The sequence below is a fragment of the Triturus cristatus genome, chromosome 2_2, assembly GCF_964204655.1.
Source record: "Triturus cristatus chromosome 2_2, aTriCri1.1, whole genome shotgun sequence".
Lineage (NCBI taxonomy): Eukaryota > Metazoa > Chordata > Amphibia > Caudata > Salamandridae > Triturus > Triturus cristatus.
This window is the reverse complement of record NC_140582.1, coordinates 69,556,742-69,579,787: the sequence shown is the minus strand read 5'-3', so window position 1 is coordinate 69,579,787 and position 23,046 is coordinate 69,556,742. Positions and strand designations below refer to the sequence as shown.

General features: G+C 46.8%; 1 protein-coding gene across 3 annotated transcripts in view; it reads left to right on the top strand.

Moving 5' to 3' along the window:
- Window positions 1–23,046, top strand: part of LOC146861864 (uncharacterized) — an 85,932-nt gene that overhangs the window by 22,245 nt on the left and 40,641 nt on the right. For all 3 annotated transcript variants that reach the window (XM_085641023.1, XM_085641022.1, XM_085641024.1), the window contains one exon: window positions 15,662–15,772. In XM_085641023.1, the coding sequence (XP_085497149.1) occupies window positions 15,662–15,772 (111 nt within the window). The remainder of the gene's footprint in view (window positions 1–15,661; window positions 15,773–23,046) is intronic.

The window sequence follows — 23,046 nt, the reverse complement described above, 5'->3', positions numbered from 1 at the left end:
GCAGCATATGTACAATTGTACATTCAACATTTATGGTGCATGTACATTTCCCTTCTTAACATTTCAACCATTAAGCAGTAGTGGCAGTCGAAATAAAGTATTGAGCAACTAGCTTAACTTTCATGATCTCATCCCTCATTCAGTGATCGAGTAAATTGTTTATATACACAAATTTCCCGCAACACATTTTAGGATCTGTTGAGTTGAAAACGATGCTAATTTTGAACTCCACAGTATACAGTATGCTGAATTGCAGTTGATTTTGCCTAGCTTCTGTCAGAATTTTGCACTTCTTTCCAGCACCCTCCAGAATCCTAGCATTCGGTAGGAGATTCAGTGTTCGTTTCAAAGGACGCCCCTGGATAGAATCCCCTGAAACTCAAGTTGTATTACAATAATTCAGCACTACATAAACGGCCATTGGATACTTTTTTTGTCTTCGATGCTACAAATAAGACTCTATTTTCAAAATGAAACCTGTTTAAACTGCTGCAAGTTGGCACAACCCTTGTTGAAACTAATTAGAGACATTCTGATAAATTGAAAGCCAATCTGAACGTTAGGTCTAAATATTTATCCGTTTTCTTTTTTCCACAGTATCACAAGCAAAGACCAATGATTTTTGTTTTTGTTTTCTCCATACGTCATTTACTGTTTAATGATTTTAATTACAGTAAAAATGTAAGGCAATCAATTTCCCATAGAGGCCTATTGACATATGAGCCATTAAAACTAGGTCAGCAGTACAGAGCGTGCACAGATCTGGGCTCCATCTATTTTTGATTAAAATAGTTACATGGTAGGGGCGCCAAATACAAACAAAATAAACTTGGGCAAGGGCTCAGCAATGTTTGAAGCCATTTCTGATCTCAGTCGACTGCAGTAGATGACCTGAAATGGTATAATATTTTAATTTCCTTCAGAGAAATTCTTTGTCCACTACATCAAAATTGTACATCTGAGAAGTGAATTTCAATTAAAACTGGAAGGAAGTTGGGCTAGAGAACTATTATTCGCTTCTATTGAATGAATGATTTAAATTACTTTTATTTGATTTAGTTTGAATCATAAAAGAGCAGCACAACCACTAATACACATAAAATTCACAAGCAAATAAACTGATTTGTTGGTTGATTTGACTCTCAATCAAAATTTGTAATAAAAACAAGTGAAAACAGTATACAATTAATTCCTACAGTCTTGTTGGTTGCCAGTGATGCTATGAAAGACATACTTCTTTTGGGGTTATGCTTAAGCAATGCACAGCCAGGCTAGGTACAAGATCTCTCAGAGTAGCTCTGGGGCAATTAGCAAATATAGTTGACGGTGTTCATTTCATTGCTTCTATTAAATCTAACGGTTTGAAGTCCATGGCTTATGGATCTAACTCCCTGGCGACCATTATTAATGACATTGGGAATTGCATGAAAATGTGAGTTAAATACATTGTGGTATGTTTCTGTATAACTAACAAAGGTTAAGAAATAGTGAACGGTTTTTGAATACAAAGTAAAGCAACTTACAGTTTGTTACACATGCCTTCACGCCCCATATAAGTTGCCTGGGGGCAGAAATGCTATTGCGAGTGACATTACTCACACAATCGAATCCCCTTTAATTTCACAGATCGAGGGGAATCAATACACCTTCATTGATTACTTTTTGAATGCCCCTTCAAGACATAGTCGTCAACATTGCAGGATCGTTCTTTATTTTCAGTCTCCTTCATCAGTGGATAGACTCTTTTGCTTGGTAAATCAGTTGTAAGTTATTTGCATTATTCATTCAAATCTCCTCCTGATAGGCAACCAGTCCACAAGTGCCAAGGTAGCACCCAGGTTTTTAGATAAATAGAATACTGCAAAAATGGAAAGTGATCCAAGGTGCCACTCTGAAATCACCAGCTTATTGTTGGTGTTCAGCATTCTCAGGCATATAGCCAATATAGGTTGAGATTTTATTTTTGTTTGTAGGTAAAATTAGACTTTGTACCCCCTTTTCTGTGATCGGTAAGAAATCAATTTTGGGTTATAGAGGTTGCTTCTCTATGTAACAAAAGATTGAAAGAGTTGTTTACGCTTCCACCTCTTGTTACAGTGACTGATTGGAGATGCCTAATTGATAGTCAAAAGATTTCGATTTTTTTGTTTGAATCTGTTTTTATTGGGTTTTGGATTTTGCAACAATAGAACACAATAAACATCTGCAGTATGGCGTATGCTGCTTGCATAATGTAAACAATACATTTATGGTACATGCATACAGTAATTCCGTAGTATAAAGAACGCCTCTGTTCACAATCATATGCTTCCCAATGTATGTTTCAGACAGTTTTCTGATGTATTATAAACAAATGGCTGCTGGGTCACATAATTCGCCCAGTGTACGGTAGTAGGCATACTGCAGTGTGGGTTAACTACACGGGAAGTGGATAATAATGTTGGGGATAACTAAAACGTAACGGGGGTGAGTTCCAACTAACAGGGTGCAGCTCACAGCTCGGACCATCCTTCTCCCCGCATCACATGCAAAGAGTAGAGAAAACAAATGCACATTAGGGTGTTTCAACTTCCCAGCCTGCAAAGTATATTAAAGTTATGCCTGGTCAGCTACGGACATGTCCCCTGTGCCTGTTCTGATCATCAGTAGAGACCGCTGCCTCGCCCCTCCACTTACTAGGGTTACTATTCATCTGGAGCAGTCTCTGGCCAAGCGTCAGGGGTCCCAGCTGTTTCCTGGAGTTCACTCATTATCGCGTCCCAGTGTGTGGCAGTTGGTGTCTTACGTAGACCTAGCGCATCCTCACTTTGCAGCGCAACACTTTCTGCTGTGTCCCAGACCTGCAACGAACGCTACCATGCTAGAGCTACAGGAGGCTCAGGTGATCGCCACCTTTTGGTGACTGACTAGTCATTTAGCAACTATGAGCCCCAAGGCAATGAAACATAGTCAAAAGATTTTGATAATCCTTCTGCTCCTAATTACATTTCTCATCCCTTTTTGAATCTTTCTGTTTACAAAATTTAAGGTAATAATATCTAAATGTGGTCACACTTTAAACAGATTCTGTTGGGGGCAGAATTAGTACTTGGGTTGTTTGCTGTGATTTTTATTTTTTATTTTTGTTGAAACCTACTTTTGTCTTCTTTTTTTCAATCGGCTGTTCTTGAGACATTTGTTGAATAGAATTATGAGGTGCTGACAAGAGACTTAGCCCAGACCCTTGCGACTCCTTTTAATCAGTGTGTGGCAGCAGTAGATGTTCACTTAAAATTTAGACCCTGAGACAATTCTAACCTGTCTACCAAAAGCCTGAGCCCAAAGAATTGTCAGAGTAGTCAGCAAGGTCGAATACCAGCTGCAACATAGATTGCAGTGATGAATTAACCTATTTTAATTCAGAAAGTATTCCCTTTACTAAGTCCATCTGTAAGGTATGATTCTTAATTACTGACAGCAGAACTTCCAACATTCCTTGAAATTTGCCTTTCCCATGGCAAAATATTTAGCATAGGTGTTAATGGTGAAGAGGTAATGATCAAGCCTGCTTTAGAAAATGTGTCTGATCCTTTTGTAATAGCACCCTCTTGCAAGATTGACGCTTCGGCCCACATTTGAGAGTTTGAGGTCTGTAGAGAGGCACTATCCATTCCATTAAGTTAGAGTTCATCCCACTTGATAGATTGTTGAATCATGGTGAGAGGGAAAGAAGAAGACCAGTTTCTAAGTCTGTCAGAGTCTGTCAGTCCTCTTAGTCTAATTATGCACCCATTTGAGTAGATGACCTTCCTGGAAAGTTCTGTTCTTACAGAATAATTGAGTGATCTTGACTGAGGAGTTTTGAAATGTTTGTAGAAATGTTTGGGATCCAGTATCTGGAAGCCAAAGTCTCCTCAGACCTTCAGTTGCATGGCCTTTACTTAATCTTAGGTTGTGGCTGAAGCCTTTGGTTTGGCTGTTAAAATGAGCATCCTAACGCTCCAATACACTTTTAAACAACATCTCTTCTAAAATAGTCAGCTCACTATAAAACAGGAATTATATACAAAATATCAAAAATAAGAGCAATAAAAATAGTTATCTTCAGTATCTCCTTTTGAATGAAGGTCGTCGGAAAAACATTGTCTAGATCGTACTGTTGCAGAAATTACCCTCTTCCGGGGACACTTTCTGTTACAGATGATGATGGCTAAATAAGATCCCAGTTAGAATCCAGTAAAGCCAATTAAAGCTAGTTTGAAGGGCTTACTATGTTCCAGCTTCTGCTTTCTTGAGGGTCAGATCCCAGGGACAATATGCTGTGGCCTCAATGTATTGTGCCAGAGCACACATACCCACACAAACAGCTTTGTATACAGGTCATCAAATCTTGCAAGTTCACTGGTGTGTGCTGAAGATTTGTACGCTGTACGCAAGGAGGTACTATGGCTTGATGCTTACCAACTGAGCAATAAGCCTCTGGTTTAAGGTGAAATGATATTACTTTGCTCCCTTTTATAAGGCATACTTATTGCTTTTATTAATAAGCTGTGGCCTTTATACTCCAATTAAAGGATGTCAGGAATAGTGACATGGGTGTTTGGGTTATAGCATTACCTCGTTGTATGACCTAAATTTTATCAACGCAGAATACAACCATATTGATTTAAGAAATGGTGGTCTGTCTCAGCCATAAGAAATTTTTATTGACCTTCAAAGTCACAGTGTTCCATCACCTCACCCTGTATGTACTATCATCTTATTTCCTGACGCACTTGTATTGCCGCAATTACTTAAAAGTACACACGGATTAAGGAGGCAGAATGTCTTACTGTTGTTGTTCCTCCAATGTTTGTCCTGCTCTGTGAAGCTTCACAACATTAGGTCTGTGAGGTTCTGTGTTCATTCCATAGCGAAAGCATGTTTTTCTATCATGGCGAGAGTCTTGTAAACTGTCCATCGTTTTTTGCTAGCCTTGCATTGGCTTGAGAAGGATTAACTACTGTGGATAATTACATGACCTCATTAAATTGACTCGGTAGTGCAGTGTTTAGAAACAAGACAACTGTATGTTGTTAAAACATAATAATAGTGCTGAGTTGCCCTCGAGAGGTAGTGACTTTTTGATGATTGAACTATGAGACCACGCAACAGGAGTTCTGTAGTAGGGGATCTCTGTGTATAGTCATAATCTAGTGAATAGTCCCGCCCATGTGCGTGGACCCCGGAGCAATAAAAAATAATCTCTAAAGGTGACAAATCATGCAGACCTGCATACACCTTTAACCCCTTCAGCGCTGCGCGGATTCCCCCGCGGTGCTGAAGGGTTCGAGCGCGGGCGGGGCCATGACGGAACGGTTCCGTCATGAGCACAGCTCAACCGATGCTCATGACGGAATCGTTCCGTCATGAGCATGGAAGGGGTTAAGAGAGAATTTAATTTAAAGACAGATAATGCAGCCTATACCCACAGGATACACAGTCCAGAACTTGAACTAGAATTCCACCAACATCCACAAACAGCACTGCCTGTCCAGCTTTTCTCCACATAGGACAAAACCCTGCCTCTACCAGCAAAAGCCTCTGGAATGATAGAGAGGAAGGAGTGGACAGACAGGCCCCATAGGCTGCCATTATGTGGCTTAGAACAGGATACTGTGCCTTTAAGAAAACTTTCCAGATTTCCAGAACTTTCCCCAGTATCCCAGAATGCCCAGCAGGTCCCTTTTACTTTCAGTTCTTTTTTCCGGCTCCTGCTAGCAGGACCCTGGAGCATTGAGCTCTCCCCTTTTCAAGGGTTTATTGTAGTTTTTGTCAATTTTTGTCACTTTTTCAAGTGCTTAGTGGCTGGTACTGTCAACATGCCTGGCTTGTTCGACAAGTGCCCGGAGTGTGGTAGAAAAAAGGCTAAAACAGATCCACACGAGGTGTGTATAGGTTGCCTTCCCCAGTCCCACGTGCCTGAAGACTGTGAAATCTGCCACTCGTTCTCAGCCAGGACCCTGAGGGACAGAATGAAGATCAGGCTTCAAGTCCTGGAGGAGAGAAGGCTGAAGGCACCAGGTGGGTCTGGAGGGGCTGATTTGGCCCATACTGAGGCCTCTGGGGGGCTCCCCAGGGGCAGGAAGACCAGTAAGCGTCCCCACTCCCCGTCGAGGTCGAGGGCGTCGACGGCGGCGTCGAGGGGGATGACTACCATCTGTTCGCCGTCTCCCCAGGGCTCTGGGGAGAAGCGGCGTCGACGGTCGACGTCGAGGGACCTGAACAGGCCGCCGTCGACTACATCTGCATCTTCTGGGACGACGCCGTTGCCATCCAGCAGTCGGCGTCGAGATCGGACCCGGCGTCGGCGCTCGCCGTCGAGGGGAGATCGCCGTTCGCCATCGGTGAAGAGGAGACGGTCGACGTCGCCGTCGAAGAGAGGTTCGACGTCGAGACGATCGACGTCAAGAAGATCGCCGTTGAGGCGCAGATCGCCGTCGAGGCGAAGATCGCCGTCGAGGCGAAGGTCGAGGAAGAGAGAGTCATCGGGATCGGTGTACTCTGTGGTGTATACGCCTCCTCGGATGCCTACGCCACCGCCTCCTCCTCCACCACCTCCGACTCCGCCTCCACCGCCACCTCCACCGCCACCACCGCCTCCGCATCCGCAGCCAGCACCACTGCCTCCGCCGCCCCCACCTCGGTCGTTACCACGCACTCCGTTGGGGCCGCCGGCGGTTCCTCCGCGGTCGGTTTCCCTTCCGAGGTACCCGACTCCGCCGCAGGGGACTCCGAAGCCGCGACGTCCGCGGTCGCCGGGACCGGCTAGACCAGCGGGCAGACCGAAGCCGAAGAGGTCGCGCTCCCGCTCTCTCAGGAGGAGAAGATCACGGAGCCATGGACGGTCATTGTCGGGCTCAGGATGACGCCGTAGGAGGCACAGGTCCAGGTCGCACACGCGGTCCTCGACCAGAGATTTTTCCCCGACGCTGTCGGACTCGCCGGGGACTAGGGTGTCTCCGGTGGACGATTTGGTCTCTTTCCAAGAGGTGCTGTTGAGAGGGGCAGCAAAGTTGGGTATCACGGTGACGGTTCCAACACCCACGACGTCCGTGATATTCGAGACACTTCATAAGAAACATCTGTCTCGCCGTCTACTGCCTCTTGTACCAGGACTGGTGGAGCCCGCGTTGGAGCTGTTCCTCACTCCCGCGGTGACGAAAGCCGCCCCCTCCAGGCTCATGAAAAAGTATAGGGCCCCGGAGTCGGACCCTACCTTTTTGAGGGTGGACCCGAAGCCGGATTCGGTCATCGTGACGGCGGCGAGGAAACAACATGCGACCGCTCCTTTATCGACGGTCCCGCCTGACAAAGAAAGCCGCTGGCTGGATTCTGCGGGCAGGAAGGTGTGTGGGACCACCGCCACCACCATGAAGGCGGCGAGTGCAGGGGCTTTGTTGGGGCGTTACGACCGGGCCCTGTGGGAGTCCCTGCAGCAGTATGCGGACCTGCTGCCCCGGGACAGGAAGGAGGACTTCTTGGAAACAGTGCGTGAGGGCATGCTGGTTTCGAATCAGGTGATCGGCGCGGCGTCGGATGTCTCCTTGTTGGCCGCCCACGCCTACTGTCATGGCGTCCACCAGAGGCGGCATTCGTGGCTGCGCCTGACGTCCCTCAAACCAGAGGCGCAGCACAGAGTGGCCAACCTGCCCTTCTCGGGGGAAACCCTGTTTGGAAAACATGCGGATGATGAGATGGCCCGCATGAAGGCGGAGGCGGAAACCCTGACGGCCGTCGGGTTGGAGAAGGCCGAGAAGAAGAAGCGCCCGTTCCAGAGGCGGGTCGGGTCTACGGGCAGAGGGCGTGGGCAGGGTTCGGGACAGCAGCAGCACCAACAGCAGCAGTTCTGGAAGCCCTTCCAGAAACGCCAGAGGGGTAGAGGAGGCCAGCAGGCGGCTACCACTACCAAGGGCCCGGCCGGGTCTCGGCCCTGAGCGGCTACTTCCCCCTCAACCGTTACCCACTCCAGTGGGGGGAAGCATTCAACTTTTTCCGGCAGAGTGGAGAAAAATTACTCAGGACAAGTGGGTGCTGAATATTGTTTGCAATGGATACAGTCTTCGGTTTATCAGCCCGCCTCCAGCGATTCCGCCGGTCAGTTCTCAGTTCCAGCTGAGAGAGCTCCAGGCGGAGGCAGACATCTTGTTGAGAAAAAAGGCGGTAGAAGAGGTACCTCTGTCTCAAAGGGGAAGAGGTCTGTACTCTCGGTTCTTCCTCGTTCGCAAGAAGGACAAGAACGAGTTCAGGCCCATTCTGGATTTGCGACAGGCAAACAAATGGATTCGCAGAGAGAAGTTTTGCATGCTATCGTTGCATCAGATTTACCCTCAGCTGCAACGGGGAGACTGGCTCTGTGCCATAGATCTACAGGATGCGTACTTCCATGTGCCCATAGCACGGAAGCACAGGAAGTTCCTGCGATTCCAAGTCGGCGCCAATCACTATCAATACACAGTACTGCCATTCGGGCTAAAGTCTGTGCCCAGGACCTTCTCGAAGTGCATGGCGGTGGTGGCGGCACATCTGCGAAGGAACAAGGTGTTTGTCTACCCGTATCTGGACGATTGGCTGATCAAGGCATCATCCTACTCGGAAGCGCAAGAACACTTCCGGTGGACGTGCGCTCTCTTGCACAAGCTGGGATTACACGTCAACATGTCCAAATCGGTCCCGACTCCGGACCAGTGCATACAGTACCTGGGAGCCTCCATCGATACGCGGTCAGCAAGCGTGTCTCCTTCGGAGGAGAGACGGTTATCACTCCTTCGGAAGGCTCAGGACCTCAGGACTGCTCCATCGACGACAGTGAGGAAGGTGTCTTCTCTACTGGTATCGATGGCCTCCTGTATCTTCCTCACGCCTCACGCACGGCTACACATGAGACCACTGCAGGAGTGCTTGGAGGATCAGTGGGATCAGAGGACAGGCTCTTGGGACGACAAGATACGACTGTCTCTACATGCTCTTCAGTCTCTGAAGTGGTGTTGTTCGGCGGAAAACCTCCTCAAGGGGGTTCCCTTCCACAAGGACATTCCCACGATGAGTGTCGTGACGGATGCGTCTCTCCAGGGCTGGGGAGCGCATTCCGGGGACTTGCAGATTCAAGGAATGTGGTCTCCTTTGGAATCGACGTACCACATCAATTTCCTGGAACTCAGATCTGTCTTCCTGGCACTGAAGGCCTTCCTTCCGTCCTTCCAGACCAACTCGCTGCTGATACAGACGGACAATACAACCACGATGTATTACCTCAACAAGCAGGGGGGGTCGAGGTCGCGCACTCTGTCGCAGGAGGCGCAGGCGATCTGGCACTGGCTTCTGGCCCGAGGACTGACGATTACTGCCACGCATCTGCCAGGGGTGCAGAATGCTCAGGCGGACGCCTTGAGCAGGCTGATTCAGGAAAACCACGAATGAGTCATAAACAACGAAGTACTAGGAGAAGTCTTCGCAAGGTGGGGGACTCCAGACGTAGATCTGTTCGCCACCGCCGAAAACAGCCAATGCCGAGACTTCGCATCCAGGTACTACCAGCGGGGGACGCTGGGGAATGCGTTATGGATCGATTGGTCGAACAGCTTTCTGTACGCTTTTCCACCCATTCCCCTGATTCCGGCAGTGCTCATCAAGCTGTCCCAGTCCAGGGCGTGGATGATCCTGATCGCCCCGGAATGGCCCAGGCAGTGGTGGTTCACGGACCTACTTCACCGGTCTCTCCTTCCTCACATGCGGTTGCCGTGCAGGCCGGACCTTCTCACGAAGTTCGGGGGGCGGATGGTGCACCCCAACCTCTCGTCTTTGAGTTTGGCGGCATGGCTCCTGAAATAGTGCAATATGGCCATCTGAATCTACCAGACGATTGTATGGACATACTGAAGGAGTCTAAACGACCTTCCACTAGGACATCCTATGCCTACAAGTGGAAGAGGTTCTGTATCTGGTGTAAGTCCAAGAACTTTGATCCGACGACATGTAAGGAAGATGTCATCCTTCCGTACCTTTTACATCTGGCGCAGTCTGGCCTTAATTTCCATTCCATTAAGGTTCATCTGGCTGCTTTGACTGCTTACAGGAAATGTCCTTCACAGACTTCCTTCTTTCAGATCCCTGTGGTCAAGGATTTTTTGGAAGGCTTGAAGAAAGTGTTTCCTCCCGTCAGACTTCCCTCGCCTTCCTGGGACTTGAATGTGGTGCTGTCCAGACTGATGAAGGAGCCTTTTGAACCCATTCACAAGGCTTCATTGCAGCACCTATCCTGGAAGGCGGCGTTCCTAATGGCCATTACATCGGCCCGCAGGGTGAGTGAACTTCAGGCATTATGTTTTCAAGAACCTTATACTGTATTTCATGCTGCTAAGGTTGTGATGCGTACTCACCCTAAATTTCTTCCTAAGGTTATCTCTGATTTTCATGTCAACCAGACCATCGCGCGCATTGCTTTATTTTAAAATTATATACTACTCTATGGGAATAGAGTTTTTTAAATTTGCTGCTACGCTGCTCTGCCGCGGGGGGAGACAGTCAGGCTTACCTGCACATTAAAACGGTTCTTTCACCCGCATTTGGCGGGACTTAGTTAGCGGGGGCTCCGGTTCAGCGGCGCTTGATCGCCATCTTTGAGTGGGTGAGTGAGGCTTGGGACACTGTAGGCGCCATATTGGGTGGGTCAGTCACATACGAGGCGATACCCACGCGGCGTAATACTATAAATTGAATGGAGATGCGGGCGCGCAGCGTTTGCGCGCAGCGGGCGCGCCGTGGGCGCGCCGGAGGTGCGCCAGAGGTAAGCCCGTTTGCGCCCGTTCGCGTCCCGGTTGCTCCTGGCTCCATAGAACAGATGAGGACACACTTAGTATACTCTCGAGAGGAACTATGTGCTCTGAATCTTCATTCAGCCTCACATAAAGAATCCACTGTGCGGCCATTGTCCTCGTCCTCCATCTCTTGTGGCCTTCTTAATGTCCGCTCCCTTGTAAAGCACTATGACAAAATCTCTCTGTTAGTTGAGTCAGTTAAATTGGATATTCTGTTCCTGACAGAGACTTGGACGACGTTAGATAGTGGAGCGGAGTTGGCCTGGGCATGTCCCCCAGGATACTTCATTAGACATATTCCTCGAACCACGGGAAGAGGTGGCGGAGTGGGGTTTATTTGTAAAGATACACTCGCCCTCTCACAGTTTACAGTTAAACAGGTGGTAGGCTTTGAACTCATGGGATTCTCTTTATTGGCTCAGGGTGGTACAGTTTTGACAGGTCTTCTGTGTTACAGACCTCCCTCTGGAATAGCCCCCTCTTTTCAGCAATTTATTGACCTTGTTTACAATTTATCCAACTCGCATTCTAACTTTATAGTGCTGGGCGATTTTAATTTAAGATCATCAGGCCCACAAGATCTAGCCTTCAGAGAAATATGCCAAGCATGTAAAAACATACAGCTGGAACAGCTTGTGCAATGTTCCACACATGTGAAGGGGAACATTTTGGACCTGGTCTTTGCTGATAAAAAGTTGGTTGCTATTAAGGAGGTTCTGGACCAATGCTGGACTGATCATGCTCTGGTTCTCATGTCTATTTATGTGGCTGGAGGGCAGCGTAGTGACGGCTCGGCTGGGCATAAATTTAGCAGACAGTGGTCCCGTCTATTAAGGGGGCCATGTTTACCTTCTCTGTTGCCAACATCCTTTGAGGTGCAGGAAACTGTGGATAAAAGCTACGCTACCCTTAGTAAACAGATTGTAACATCACTGGATGAATTGATCCCTCTAAAAAGGGTGAAGAACAAGCCTCGGAGAACTAACGCTTGGTTCACTAGTGATCTTAGCCAAGAGAAACTCCGCTGTAAACAGGCGGAGCGTGCTTGGCGGAGAGGGTACGCGGATTCAAATCGCGCAGAATACAGACAGGCTCTGCGGGAATATAAAGACCACCTAAAGATGGCTAAGGTGAAGTTCCTGGAAGATTCTTTAGCCAAAGCCACCAACAAATCACAGACCCTTTTTAAGTTGGTCAACAACTTGGCAAATCCGGCCTGTGCAGTTCCAGTCACTACAGCATCTCAGGAGCTGTGTAATTCCTTGGCCTCTGCTTTTGAGGAAAAAATCAGGCTTATCTTGAGTGGCCTCTCGACTTCGAGCCATTTGGTCCCGATAGAGTCCTCTCCACGGAAACCTCCTCACCCTCTGGGTGTGGAGGAGGTCAAGGGGGAACAACAGCTATTATCTTGCTTTCCCATCCCTTCCCTGGAGGAATTCTGTATGGTGGCTAATGGTGTGTCGTCGGGTTCCCCACTGGATCCCTTGCCACATAGGATTTGGAAGGTCTTCCAGACAGAACTGCTACCTCCGCTGCATACCATCTGCTGCCAGTCTTTGACTTCAGCTTCGGTTCCTGATAGCTGGAAGCTTGCAATCGTGACACCGTTGCTAAAAAAGGCCTCTCTGGACCCGCTTTGTCCTGCCAGCTATAGGCCTATCTCGCTGCTTCCATTCCCTATAAAAATTCTAGAGAAGTTGGTTACAAGAACTTTATCTAACTTTCTGGAATCTAACGCTTGTCTGGACGCTGTCCAGTTTGGATTCAGGCCAGCGCATGGGACTGAGACCGCCCTGATCACCGTGCTGGACGATCTGCGAACGCGTGTCGATACGGGTAAGGCAGCATTTTTAGTGCTGCTGGACATGTCGGCCGCGTTCGACACAGTGGATCACGCCGTCCTGCTGGATCGTCTCCAGAGGGCGGGCGTGGGTGGTCTGGCGCTGGGTTGGCTTGAATCTTACCTGGAAAATAGGCAACAAGCAGTTGCATTACCACCTTTCCGGTCAGACACACGTCAGGTAAAGCAGGGTGTGCCACAGGGGTCGGCGATTAGCCCGATCCTCTTCAACCTATACCTCCGACCCTTAATCAGTTTGATAAAATCTTTCGGCATCTCGGTCATCAATTATGCCGACGATACACAACTGATTTTTTCCTTTGAGGGTAAGGAGGCGGTTTCGAGGGAAACTTTCCATCAGTGCATGTCGGAAACAGCAGAGTGGCTTCACCTTAACTCACTCCAATTTAATGGGGCAAAGACCGAAGTGCTCCACTGCTCATTGGATCAGCCCTCTCGCACGTTGCCAGAAGGTTTTTGGCCGGCATCCATTTTGGGTACGGTGACAGCGGCGGAGTCGGCGCGTAATTTGGGGATACTGTTTGAGCCTGGTCTGCAACTGGATGCCTCGGTGAATAAGACTATAGCTACATGCATGGGCCTGCTTCGAGCACTACGTAAAATCCTGACGTTGCTCCCCCCAGAGGCTCGAGCAGAGGTGGTGCGCAGTACTATACTCAGTAGGTTAGACTACTGCAACGCACTACTTCTGGGGGCACCTAAGTCCTTAGTAGGTAGGCTGCAGAGGGTTCAAAACATGGCGGCCAAACTGGCTCTAGCCCGACCTCGCTCCGCGTCATCTTCAGAAGCATTATCTGACCTCCATTGGCTGCCTGTCCAGCAGCGCATTTTCTTCAAAGCTGCCTGTATTGTGTTTAGAGCGCTGCATGGGCTGGGACCGCTGCCACTCCAACATCTTTTCTCGTGGTACCAGGCTGTTAGGCCCTTAAGATCCTCCTCGGCTTTTTTGATCACAGTCCCTAAATTTGTTAGAGTGAGGATGGGTGGTCGTGCTTTTGGCTTTACAGCAGCTAAGCTGTGGAATACCCTCCCTTTGTTGCTAAGGAGTAAGCAGGAAATATTCTCCTTTAAAAAAGAGTTGAAAACCTATCTCTTTCCAAAGTAATGTTGTGTATTAGATCTGATGACTTATTCAAGGTCAAGCGCCAGGATACCCTTGGGGTGGCAGTAGCGCTTAATAAGAACTTAATACATACATACATAACTTTACCTACGTTCTTTCAGAATCCCTCTTCGCCAGCGGAAAGGTCTCTCCATTCCCTGGATGGAGGGTGTTGAAATTTTATCTGGATAAGACCAAGGATATTCGTAGGTCTGACCAATTGTTTGTTAATTATGGATCAGTCAGGATTGGTCTTGCGACCTCTAAGCAGTCCATGTCTCGGTGGATTGTGTCCTGCATACAATTCTGTTATCAAAAGGCTAATAAGACCTTAGGGGGTAAACCTAAGGCTCATTCCACCAGGGGCAAAGCTGCCACAACGGCTTTGCTGCGTAATGTTCCTATTGCGGAAATCTGCAAGGCGGCCACTTGGAAGTCGGTCCATACCTTTGCTGCGCATTACTGTCTGGACTCGGATGCCAGGGCAGATGCTCAGGTTGGGCAGGCTTCGCTGCGAAATTTGTTCGCACAGTAGTGGTTTTTTGTCTTGTTTGCTCTCCACCGCTGTTGTTGTGTGGGGATGGGCTTGCCATTCTATTCACTAGATTATGACTATACACAGAGATCCCCTACTACAGAAGGAGTAGTTTCTTTTCAGTAACTCCAGTTCTGTAGTAGGGGTATCTCTGTTGTAGTCATAAGCGCACGCCCTCCTCCCCGATGGAAAGATAATTATTCATATGAAGAATGCTACAGGTCTGGCGTGCTACGCCTTCAAAAAGAACTGAAAGTAAAAGGGACCTGCTGGGCATTCTGGGATACTGGGGAAAGTTCTGGAAATCTGGAAAGTTTTCTTAAAGGCACAGTATCCTGTTCTAAGCCACATAATGGCAGCCTATGGGGCTTGTCTGTCCACTCCTTCCTCTCTATCATTCCAGAGGCTTTTGCTGGTAGAGGCAGGGTTTTGTCCTATGTGGAGAAAAGCTGGACAGGCAGTGCTGTTTGTGGATGTTGGTGGAATTCTAGTTGAAGTTCTGGACTGTGTATCCTGTGGGTATAGGCTGCATTATCTGTCTTTAAATTAAATTCTCTCTTAAAGGTGTATGCAGGTCTGCATGATTTGTCACCTTTAGAGATTATTTTTTATTGCTCCGGGGTCCACACACATGGGCGGAACTATTCACTAGATTATGACTACAACAGAGATACCCCTACTACAGAACTGGAGTTACAGAAAAGAAACTACTCCTTGTTACCTGTGGGCTAACATGAAGGAAAGAAGTTTTGAATGTAATGGTATTACAATGTATCAATTTATTAACTTAATATAATGAGTATAATATCTATGGGGCCGGTTTACAAAGGTAATTGTGCTACTACGTTTCACTTATGTGTGCAAATAGCATAATCTATGAGTATAAATCAGTGTTCGAATGATAATTTGCAGCAGTATGCTTGAATTTTTATGTGAACAAATCTCACAAGGGCAAGTTTTGGATGCTCTAGGATTGGGAGCAAGTGCAAAAGGCAGCGAACCCCAAGTAACTTGTGCATTTGTAGTTTGTAGTACATTTGCGATTGTAAAATTACTTTTATCAAAGGCATGAAAAAAAATCCAAATTGATGGGGATATGGGGGAGGGGTTTGTTTACTTGTACATTGCATATGAAAATATATTAACACTTGTGAGTACTCCTACAGAAAAGTCAGATGTGTACTCAAAACACATGTAAGCCTACATAAGTGAGTAAAAGTTTTTTTTGTGACTGCATGTCTCGGTTTGTGAAATACATTGATAGTTTCTAATTCTACTTTAATGTGTGTACAGTTCTGTGAAATACACTTACATTTTAATTTTAACAGGACTTCCAAATGTCAAAAGAGACATTTGTTTACGGAATGATGTACCAGCGATGGGTTTGGTGGATGTACCCAGTGCACAAGGGAGAGAACATAGCTGTGTTCCAAACTCAGGTGAGTCACAAAAGCTGAGTTTATTATATGCTTGTAAACTACAGTGGGTGACCCTGCAGGTTGAGGTTCCAGAATTCTAAATAATGCCTGAAGTTGATTCCCATTTCACAAAATGTTCAGTTATTGAAAGATCTTGGGAGGCAGAACCCTTTTTATATGTTTTCGTAGATGTAGCGGCCATGATCAGCATTTATGAAACCCAGTGGAAGATGGATTTCTGAAGCAGCCAATGGGTACAGTAGATGAACACCACCATTAGCCTCTGAAGACATGGATCCTAGTTTAGAATTTGGCAGAAGAGATACTCCATCACAACCGTGGCGAATATCCCATCTGCCATATTGCGAGTGCATTATAGCCTAAGCCACTTGTAATGTGGTGGACATGATATCTGCCACCTTTTGACCCTGCCCACCAAACTGGAAAGAAGGCACATAGATGTTAACAGTGCTTCTACTAGTCCTGACAATTAGATCAAAGGATAAAGATAGACTGCTATATCACTGTCCCTTGCATTTCAGTATGGCATTTGCCAGAGTTCTGCAGAAATTGCCCATGAACTAGGTACAGCATCTTTTGAATTGAACTAAGTATGAAAACCTGGTTCTGGACCTGACAGTGCAATACGCAACCAAGGTTCTTTGTGTTGCTGTTCATTGCGGGTAGATGTGGTTGAACGCTGGTGTGCCACACACATTAGCCCTTTGTGTATTTTCAGTGTGTCCATCCGTCGCATTGTACAGAATCTTTAGGGGAGGCCATGCTTCTATGTATATGAAAGTGAAGATAGTCAACAAAGTGATATCCATAAAGAAGTGCAGAAATTGGGATAAAAAAGGTTGAAGAGTTATCCGTGACATTAGACGTAATGTAGATGGAACCAACGCAGGATCACACATCTGAGGCATTATAAGCTTTTCACAAGGTACCAGCACTGCCGTTGCAGTACATGACATTAATGCTGATGTTTAGTCTTATAGTTGTTGCTGATGCAGTTTTGCTTTTAAAGTTGGTCGTGGATGAACCTGATTCTTAGGGCTAGTTTCTTTCATGAAATGATCTTCCCAAGCCCAGAGTATTTGTTCTAAAACTGTTTAGTTGATTTGGTGCCGCAAAATCAGCCCGAGAACTTGAAAAGTGCTATCTTGCAACCTCCCATTTGAAATGGCATGTTTTCCCTATATACTCATTCTGTAGTGCTCAGGTGCCCATCGAAAGGCAAAGCAGTTCACAAAAATATAGAATCACAGGTAATCTCAAGACCAGGATAACATTGCTGTGTACTTGGTTTCTGCTACTATTACTACATGTTTAGTGCCTTATACCCAAGAGTATCCAGGCACTGAAACGCTCTGCAGTGGACAGGAATACAGCAAGGACATGGCCAGCGAAAATAACCAGACTTGGTGTTTTCTTTAAAAGAATTGTGTGAACTGGCGCAGTCTTAGATATGTGCGACGATTGTTCTAGGCCTAGTCGGTGATGACCAAAAGCGATATCATACTTTAGCCCTCAAACTACTATTTTTTAAGCAAACATGTTTTATCACATGCTACAAAGAGCTGGAGAGTAGAAGTCAAATGTGTTTTTCTGATACATGGTGGCCATCTTTTAAATACACTTACAAGCGAGACAGCAGAGTTTAACAATAATTCTCTGAGGGACCCGCAGCGTACTATGGCCCTAAGTTTTCTATTATTTTTGTGCTCCGGACCTACAATAGGTGATACTGGCATATTGTGCCCACTGTAACCTGTAAAGGACATTATGTTGGAGGCCCGTATACAAAGCATTGAACTTATGAAGTCTTGAAATAAAGGCTGTTACCACCGCAGTGGCATGGTGTGGTTTGAATGTGCCAAGTGGGAGAGGCTGTATAATCCTCAATGCGCTGTGTCTGTGATCCTAACACCTTTGTTTTTATTGACCCTTTTTAATGAACCTGAGATGTTTGTGTCTTAAGTTGGCTACGGCTTTGCCCCTTACACTAGCTGTGTATATTATCACAAGGACAACCCCTTCTTTGCCCACGTGGTCAATACTCTTCATATGAAAGACTAACAAAGTGTGTAGGTACCACTTGGTGTTTAATAAATGTATGTAATGGTGGCTTTCCCAAACGGTGGGTAGAGGGTTGCTGATTTTTCTGAAAAGAGTCCGACGGTGGCTGCTGTTTGCATGTAAACCTTACACTAGCTGAGCATCATTCCTATTTGGATTGTGTTCATGATTCTGATATTGTGATTTGCACATACCAACTGACTATTGTTAATTCTTGTGTTGTGTCATCTAATCTGTCCAGGGTGGTAATGAGGGTTCCTGACCGCCACCATTCATGTTGATAGGTCAGCTTTCTGTCAGTGTTAGTGTGTTGGGTAACAGGAAAATATATAACCCTCAGTGTGCCATGTCCTTGCCAAAGGCAAGCTTATCTGCATCCATCTGCCCCTGATGACATCAGACCAGGCTGCCAGTCCAGGTAGGGTCTTGATGGAGGCACAGAGACGGCATCCGTTCCCACCCCATCCACATTGAACGGCTTAGTAAGCTATTTTGGAAAGCATCTACTCGCACTATTCTCCCATCATTACATTTTCGGAGAAACAAGCATTAAAGGACTAAGAAAGGAACATTTATACTTCTCTTTGTCCTTAAAACAAATGTCTTCCATTTTCTATTGGTACCATTCAACCCCAGCCACCATGAGAGCCTTCTTATGTAATGTCAGGTCAACTATCTGTCACAAAAATCTAATTTTTGACCTCTATATCGATCCCAGTCTAGACTTGTTATATTTAACGGAGACGTGGTTGATTGAAGACAGTGCGCTTTATCTAGACAATCTAGTACCTCCCCATCATAACATCTTAATAAAAGACAGAGCAGGCAGTAAAGGCGATGCCTAAAATAATCTTCCGTGAATAATGCTCCGTAGATGCAAATACCATGAATTATGAGTTTGGCATAGATTCTATGAACATAACTGGTAAATACAGGAGCAGATCATTTAATTCCATGGTGATCTACCCCTCCCCTAACTCTGAGTAAAGTCACTTGCTCAAACTAACAGAGGAAGTAAACATACTAGCTCTAAAACACATTGAATTCATTATACTTGGTGACCTTCATTAGTGGTTTGAGGAGACAACCGCAGTGGCACCTGACTTTTGCAAAACTTTCGCTGTGCTGAATCTCACTTTGTTTAACTGTCTCCCCATGCATCAAGCTGGTCAACTGCTATATCCTGTCCTTAACAGCATGCAAAACATTGACAGTAAGGTGCTGTTTCTGATCTTTTGTCTCATCACCCCTGTGTTCCCTTTGACATCTTAGTGCAGATGACAATTAAGAACCCCCAAGTCTTGCACCTCTCAATGCGTTAGAAATTAGAAGCCGTGTGTTCCTGAGAATGCTGTAGAAAAGTTCTGCAATGAAAGTTCCATCCAGCAATGCAAAAAGTGAACCTATTGAGGTTGAAGACCTCTAACCTTCTTTCAGTATTCCCCTAGAAACAGCTCTGGATTCAACTGTTCCTAAGAGAATTGTTAGACAGTCATGCAGTTCCGCATGTAAATCCAACCCATTGGTCTCCAGTTTGTTAAGGAGGGCCAAACTGCAGGCTAGACAACGTGAAAGGAAACAGTAGCGTTCCTCTCTCTCAACGCTCAAGATTTGGGTTTTGAGAGCTATGGCCGCATATAAAGCACAAATTTAAGCAGAAAAAACACCTATTTATTTTACTGAAGCTCAGAACCTCACAAAGGAATGATAGTGGGTAATAGAGGAGCTACTGCACCGGAAGGCTACTCTAAAGAGCACTCCACCTTCGGTCATTTTTTGCCAGAACATAGTCTTCCTCTTTCAAAACAAAATGAGTACCCTTTGGGCCAATATCCTTTGAGAATATATTCACCCACCTCCAGTTGTTTGCCAGTTCAAGCCATCAAGCAATACTGCTAAAACAATCCAATTCATGAACTTCACTCCTATTTCACAGACAGATCTCTTTCTACACTAACAAATAGTCAACGATCTGATTCTCCTCACAATTATACCTGGAAGACTGCTCATCACCTGACCCTAAAATGGCCACAGTTTGAAGACAATACATTCACCTCTCACTGCCTGACCTCAAAAGGGTGAAAATCCTATAGACAACCGTACTATCCTCTCTCTCACTAGTTATTCCCCAAGAGTTGCCAGCCAATCATCTTCATCCCTGCCAGATATTCTGGAGAGCTACCAACCAGGGTCTTACCTTAATAGTGCGCTCTCCCATGATACTGACACTTTTCAACTCCAGTTTCCGTACGGTGAGCAGCCCACTCCACTGCATGACTGTCCCTATTTGATCCTCGAATAGTCTACCCGAGCCAAAATGGCAAATCCTGGCCTATCCGCTACGGGGGCAAATTCTTACACTCTGGTCTACCCCCACAACCTTCCAAAACTGCTGCTAAATCCTTCAAGCACTCCACCCTGAAAAGGCACCCTGAGTCACTGATCTCTGACCTTCGCTATAGCGCGGACAACGACATAGTCATTAATGACCTAATTTTCTACTCCAGAAGAACCTCTGCCTGGCGCAAAACCTTTGCCCACCTCCTCAATGTATGCGCTACAAAGAACATCCCATACGGGACTAAGCTAACAATAACACCCTCCCCTACACTGCGAGCTGACCTCACCATCACTCTTTACAAAAATTGCATTATCCTGGTCCAAGCCTCAACCAAAAACTTGGATAAATTTGCAGACCTTTTCACCCTTCTTAGAAACCACGTGCATGACTCGGACATGGTAACCAATTCCTGCCCGACGAGTCCTCATCTAGCCTACCCAGCGTAGCTAGCCACTCAGAAACCACCCTAAGGTCTTCCAACCCAGACCCCCCTATCCACTCCAGCACAGCGCACAGCCTTGCATCCAGAATCACCCCTAGACCTCTGGTCCCCTCCTTACTAAGACCTATGATACAAGTCGTGCTTGCCCTCCCAGCCCAAAACCCAACCCGCAAAGGAGCCCCAGCTTTGATCCAATGACCTACAACACAGGCCGTACTAGTCCTCCCCCCGTATCTCCTATACATGCAGACAGAGCGGCTCCTGAACCACTGCCCCCCGCCCTATATCGCCTCCACCTGATAGGGACATAGCCTCTCTGCTCTCCAGAGCTACCAAACTTACCCAGAGCATTCACATCTCTATCTTGGAATTAATGAACCTCCTCCACCTCGCTGAACTCTCCCTCGCCAACTTCATGCCCCTGCATAACTCCACGCCCCCGCACTTGACAGAGCACCCTAAACAACCCAACCTCTTCCACTAGTCTTGAGACAGCTTCGTCCCCGTAAACAACCATGCCACCTCTCAGAGGAAGAAACCCTCACTCTGGCCCTCTCCTACACCTCTTCACCAACTCTAAGTCCACTAGACCTCACTGAAATTGAAATCCTGGCCATCCTCCGAGATTACAACTCCACCACAGCTACCCCTCTTCCCCTTGACGGGAATGCTGAACATGACATCCACTCGGTCACTATCAACCTCAACAGGCCAACCACCCTCCGTAACAAGAGCAATCTATCACCTGTCCACCTGTCCACCCAGACTCCTGAAATTCCGCCCAAATCCTCCCTGTCTGGTCTTTTAATCAATTGCCGATCAGCAGCTAAGCACGCCGCAGATATTGCTGATCTCATCCTTTGCAAAAACTTCGACTTAGCAATCCTAGCAGAATCTTGGCTCAATGAATCCTCATCTCCATGCCTGGACCTCTTAGTCCCCCCTAACTACAACATCGCAAGGCAGGACAGACAATCTAACAAGAAAGGAGGAGGCATCGCCTGCATCTACCGCTCTAACCTCCTTGTCACTGAACTTCTGGCGGACACCACAGAATCCTGCGAATACCTCGCTCTCGCTATTTGCAGCAACTCCACCTGACTATGCAACCTTCACATCTTTTACCACCCTCCAGGCAGGAATGACTCTTTCACCGACCACCTCATGTAAATCATCACAGCTAAGATTCCCACCAATACCAAAGATATTTTCTCAGGCGATTTTAACTTACACTGGAACGATCCCAAGGATCCACATGTCAACGCCATCAAAGACCTCCTGGCAGATCAAGCCCTGACCCAAGCCTGCTCACTACCAACTCACTCAAAAGGGGCCACCCTTGACTGGATCATTTGCAAAGAATCAACTGTTAAGCTTATCTCTATTGACCCATGCGATTGGTCTGACCATCATGCCATCACCTTCCATCTACCTGGCACCCACAAGACAAAAGCACCGCAACCAACGATTCCTAAACGCTGGATCAGAGACACCAAGAACTTGGACCGAAGTGAACTTGAGGCCCGATGCAAATCCGACCTCCCCCCCTTCGCATATCACAACAGTCAGTGACCTCAATGATCACTACTCTGCGACCATCTCAAACATCCTGGACGATCTAGCCCCACTAAAACTGAAAAGAACCCAAATCAAAGACAGAAACCCCTGGTTCACGGGATCCCTTAATAACGAGAGGAGAGCCCTCCGGCAAGCTGAAAGATCCTGGAGGCAGCACCCCTCTGCTGCACATCTAAAACTCCTCCGCCAGGCCAGCAATGCCTACAACAGGAACATACTCAACTAAATAAAAAACTTCTTCAGAACGGAACTTGAGAAAGCCAAGAACAGACCCCACAAGCTCTTCGAATTGGTCAAACACCAATCGAATAAACTGGCCAAAACATCGAAAGAAACCCCCAGATCTCTTATATCCTCAGAGGAATTCTCCTCTTTCTTCACTGACAAAATCTTGGCCCTTGGAAACGAACTCAGCGCCATCACACACCCTCAAGCCCTTCCTGACCCGCCTCCTCCTACCACGACGCACCAACAGGCTCCTCCTAAAAATCACGCTCACTGGACGGTCTTCAAAGCCTATGACGAAGACTCCATCTCTAAAATCCTTTCTACCTTAAAGCCAAACAACCATTTCAATGACCCGCTCCCTGCCAACTGCCTAGCGGTCATCGCCCAATCCATTATTCCCAGCTGGACTACAATAATCAATGCCTCCCTCCAGCAGGGAACGATGCCTGACTCTCTAAAAGCCGGCCAAGTCCTCCCCATCTTGAAAAAGCAGTAGCTGGATCCAGCCTCCCCCAACAGCTTCAGACCCATCTCCAACATCCCCCTCTTAGCCAAAGTGCTGGAGGAATGTGTGCAACAGCAGCTAAGTCACCACATCAACAACTTCCACCTCCTTGATGACTT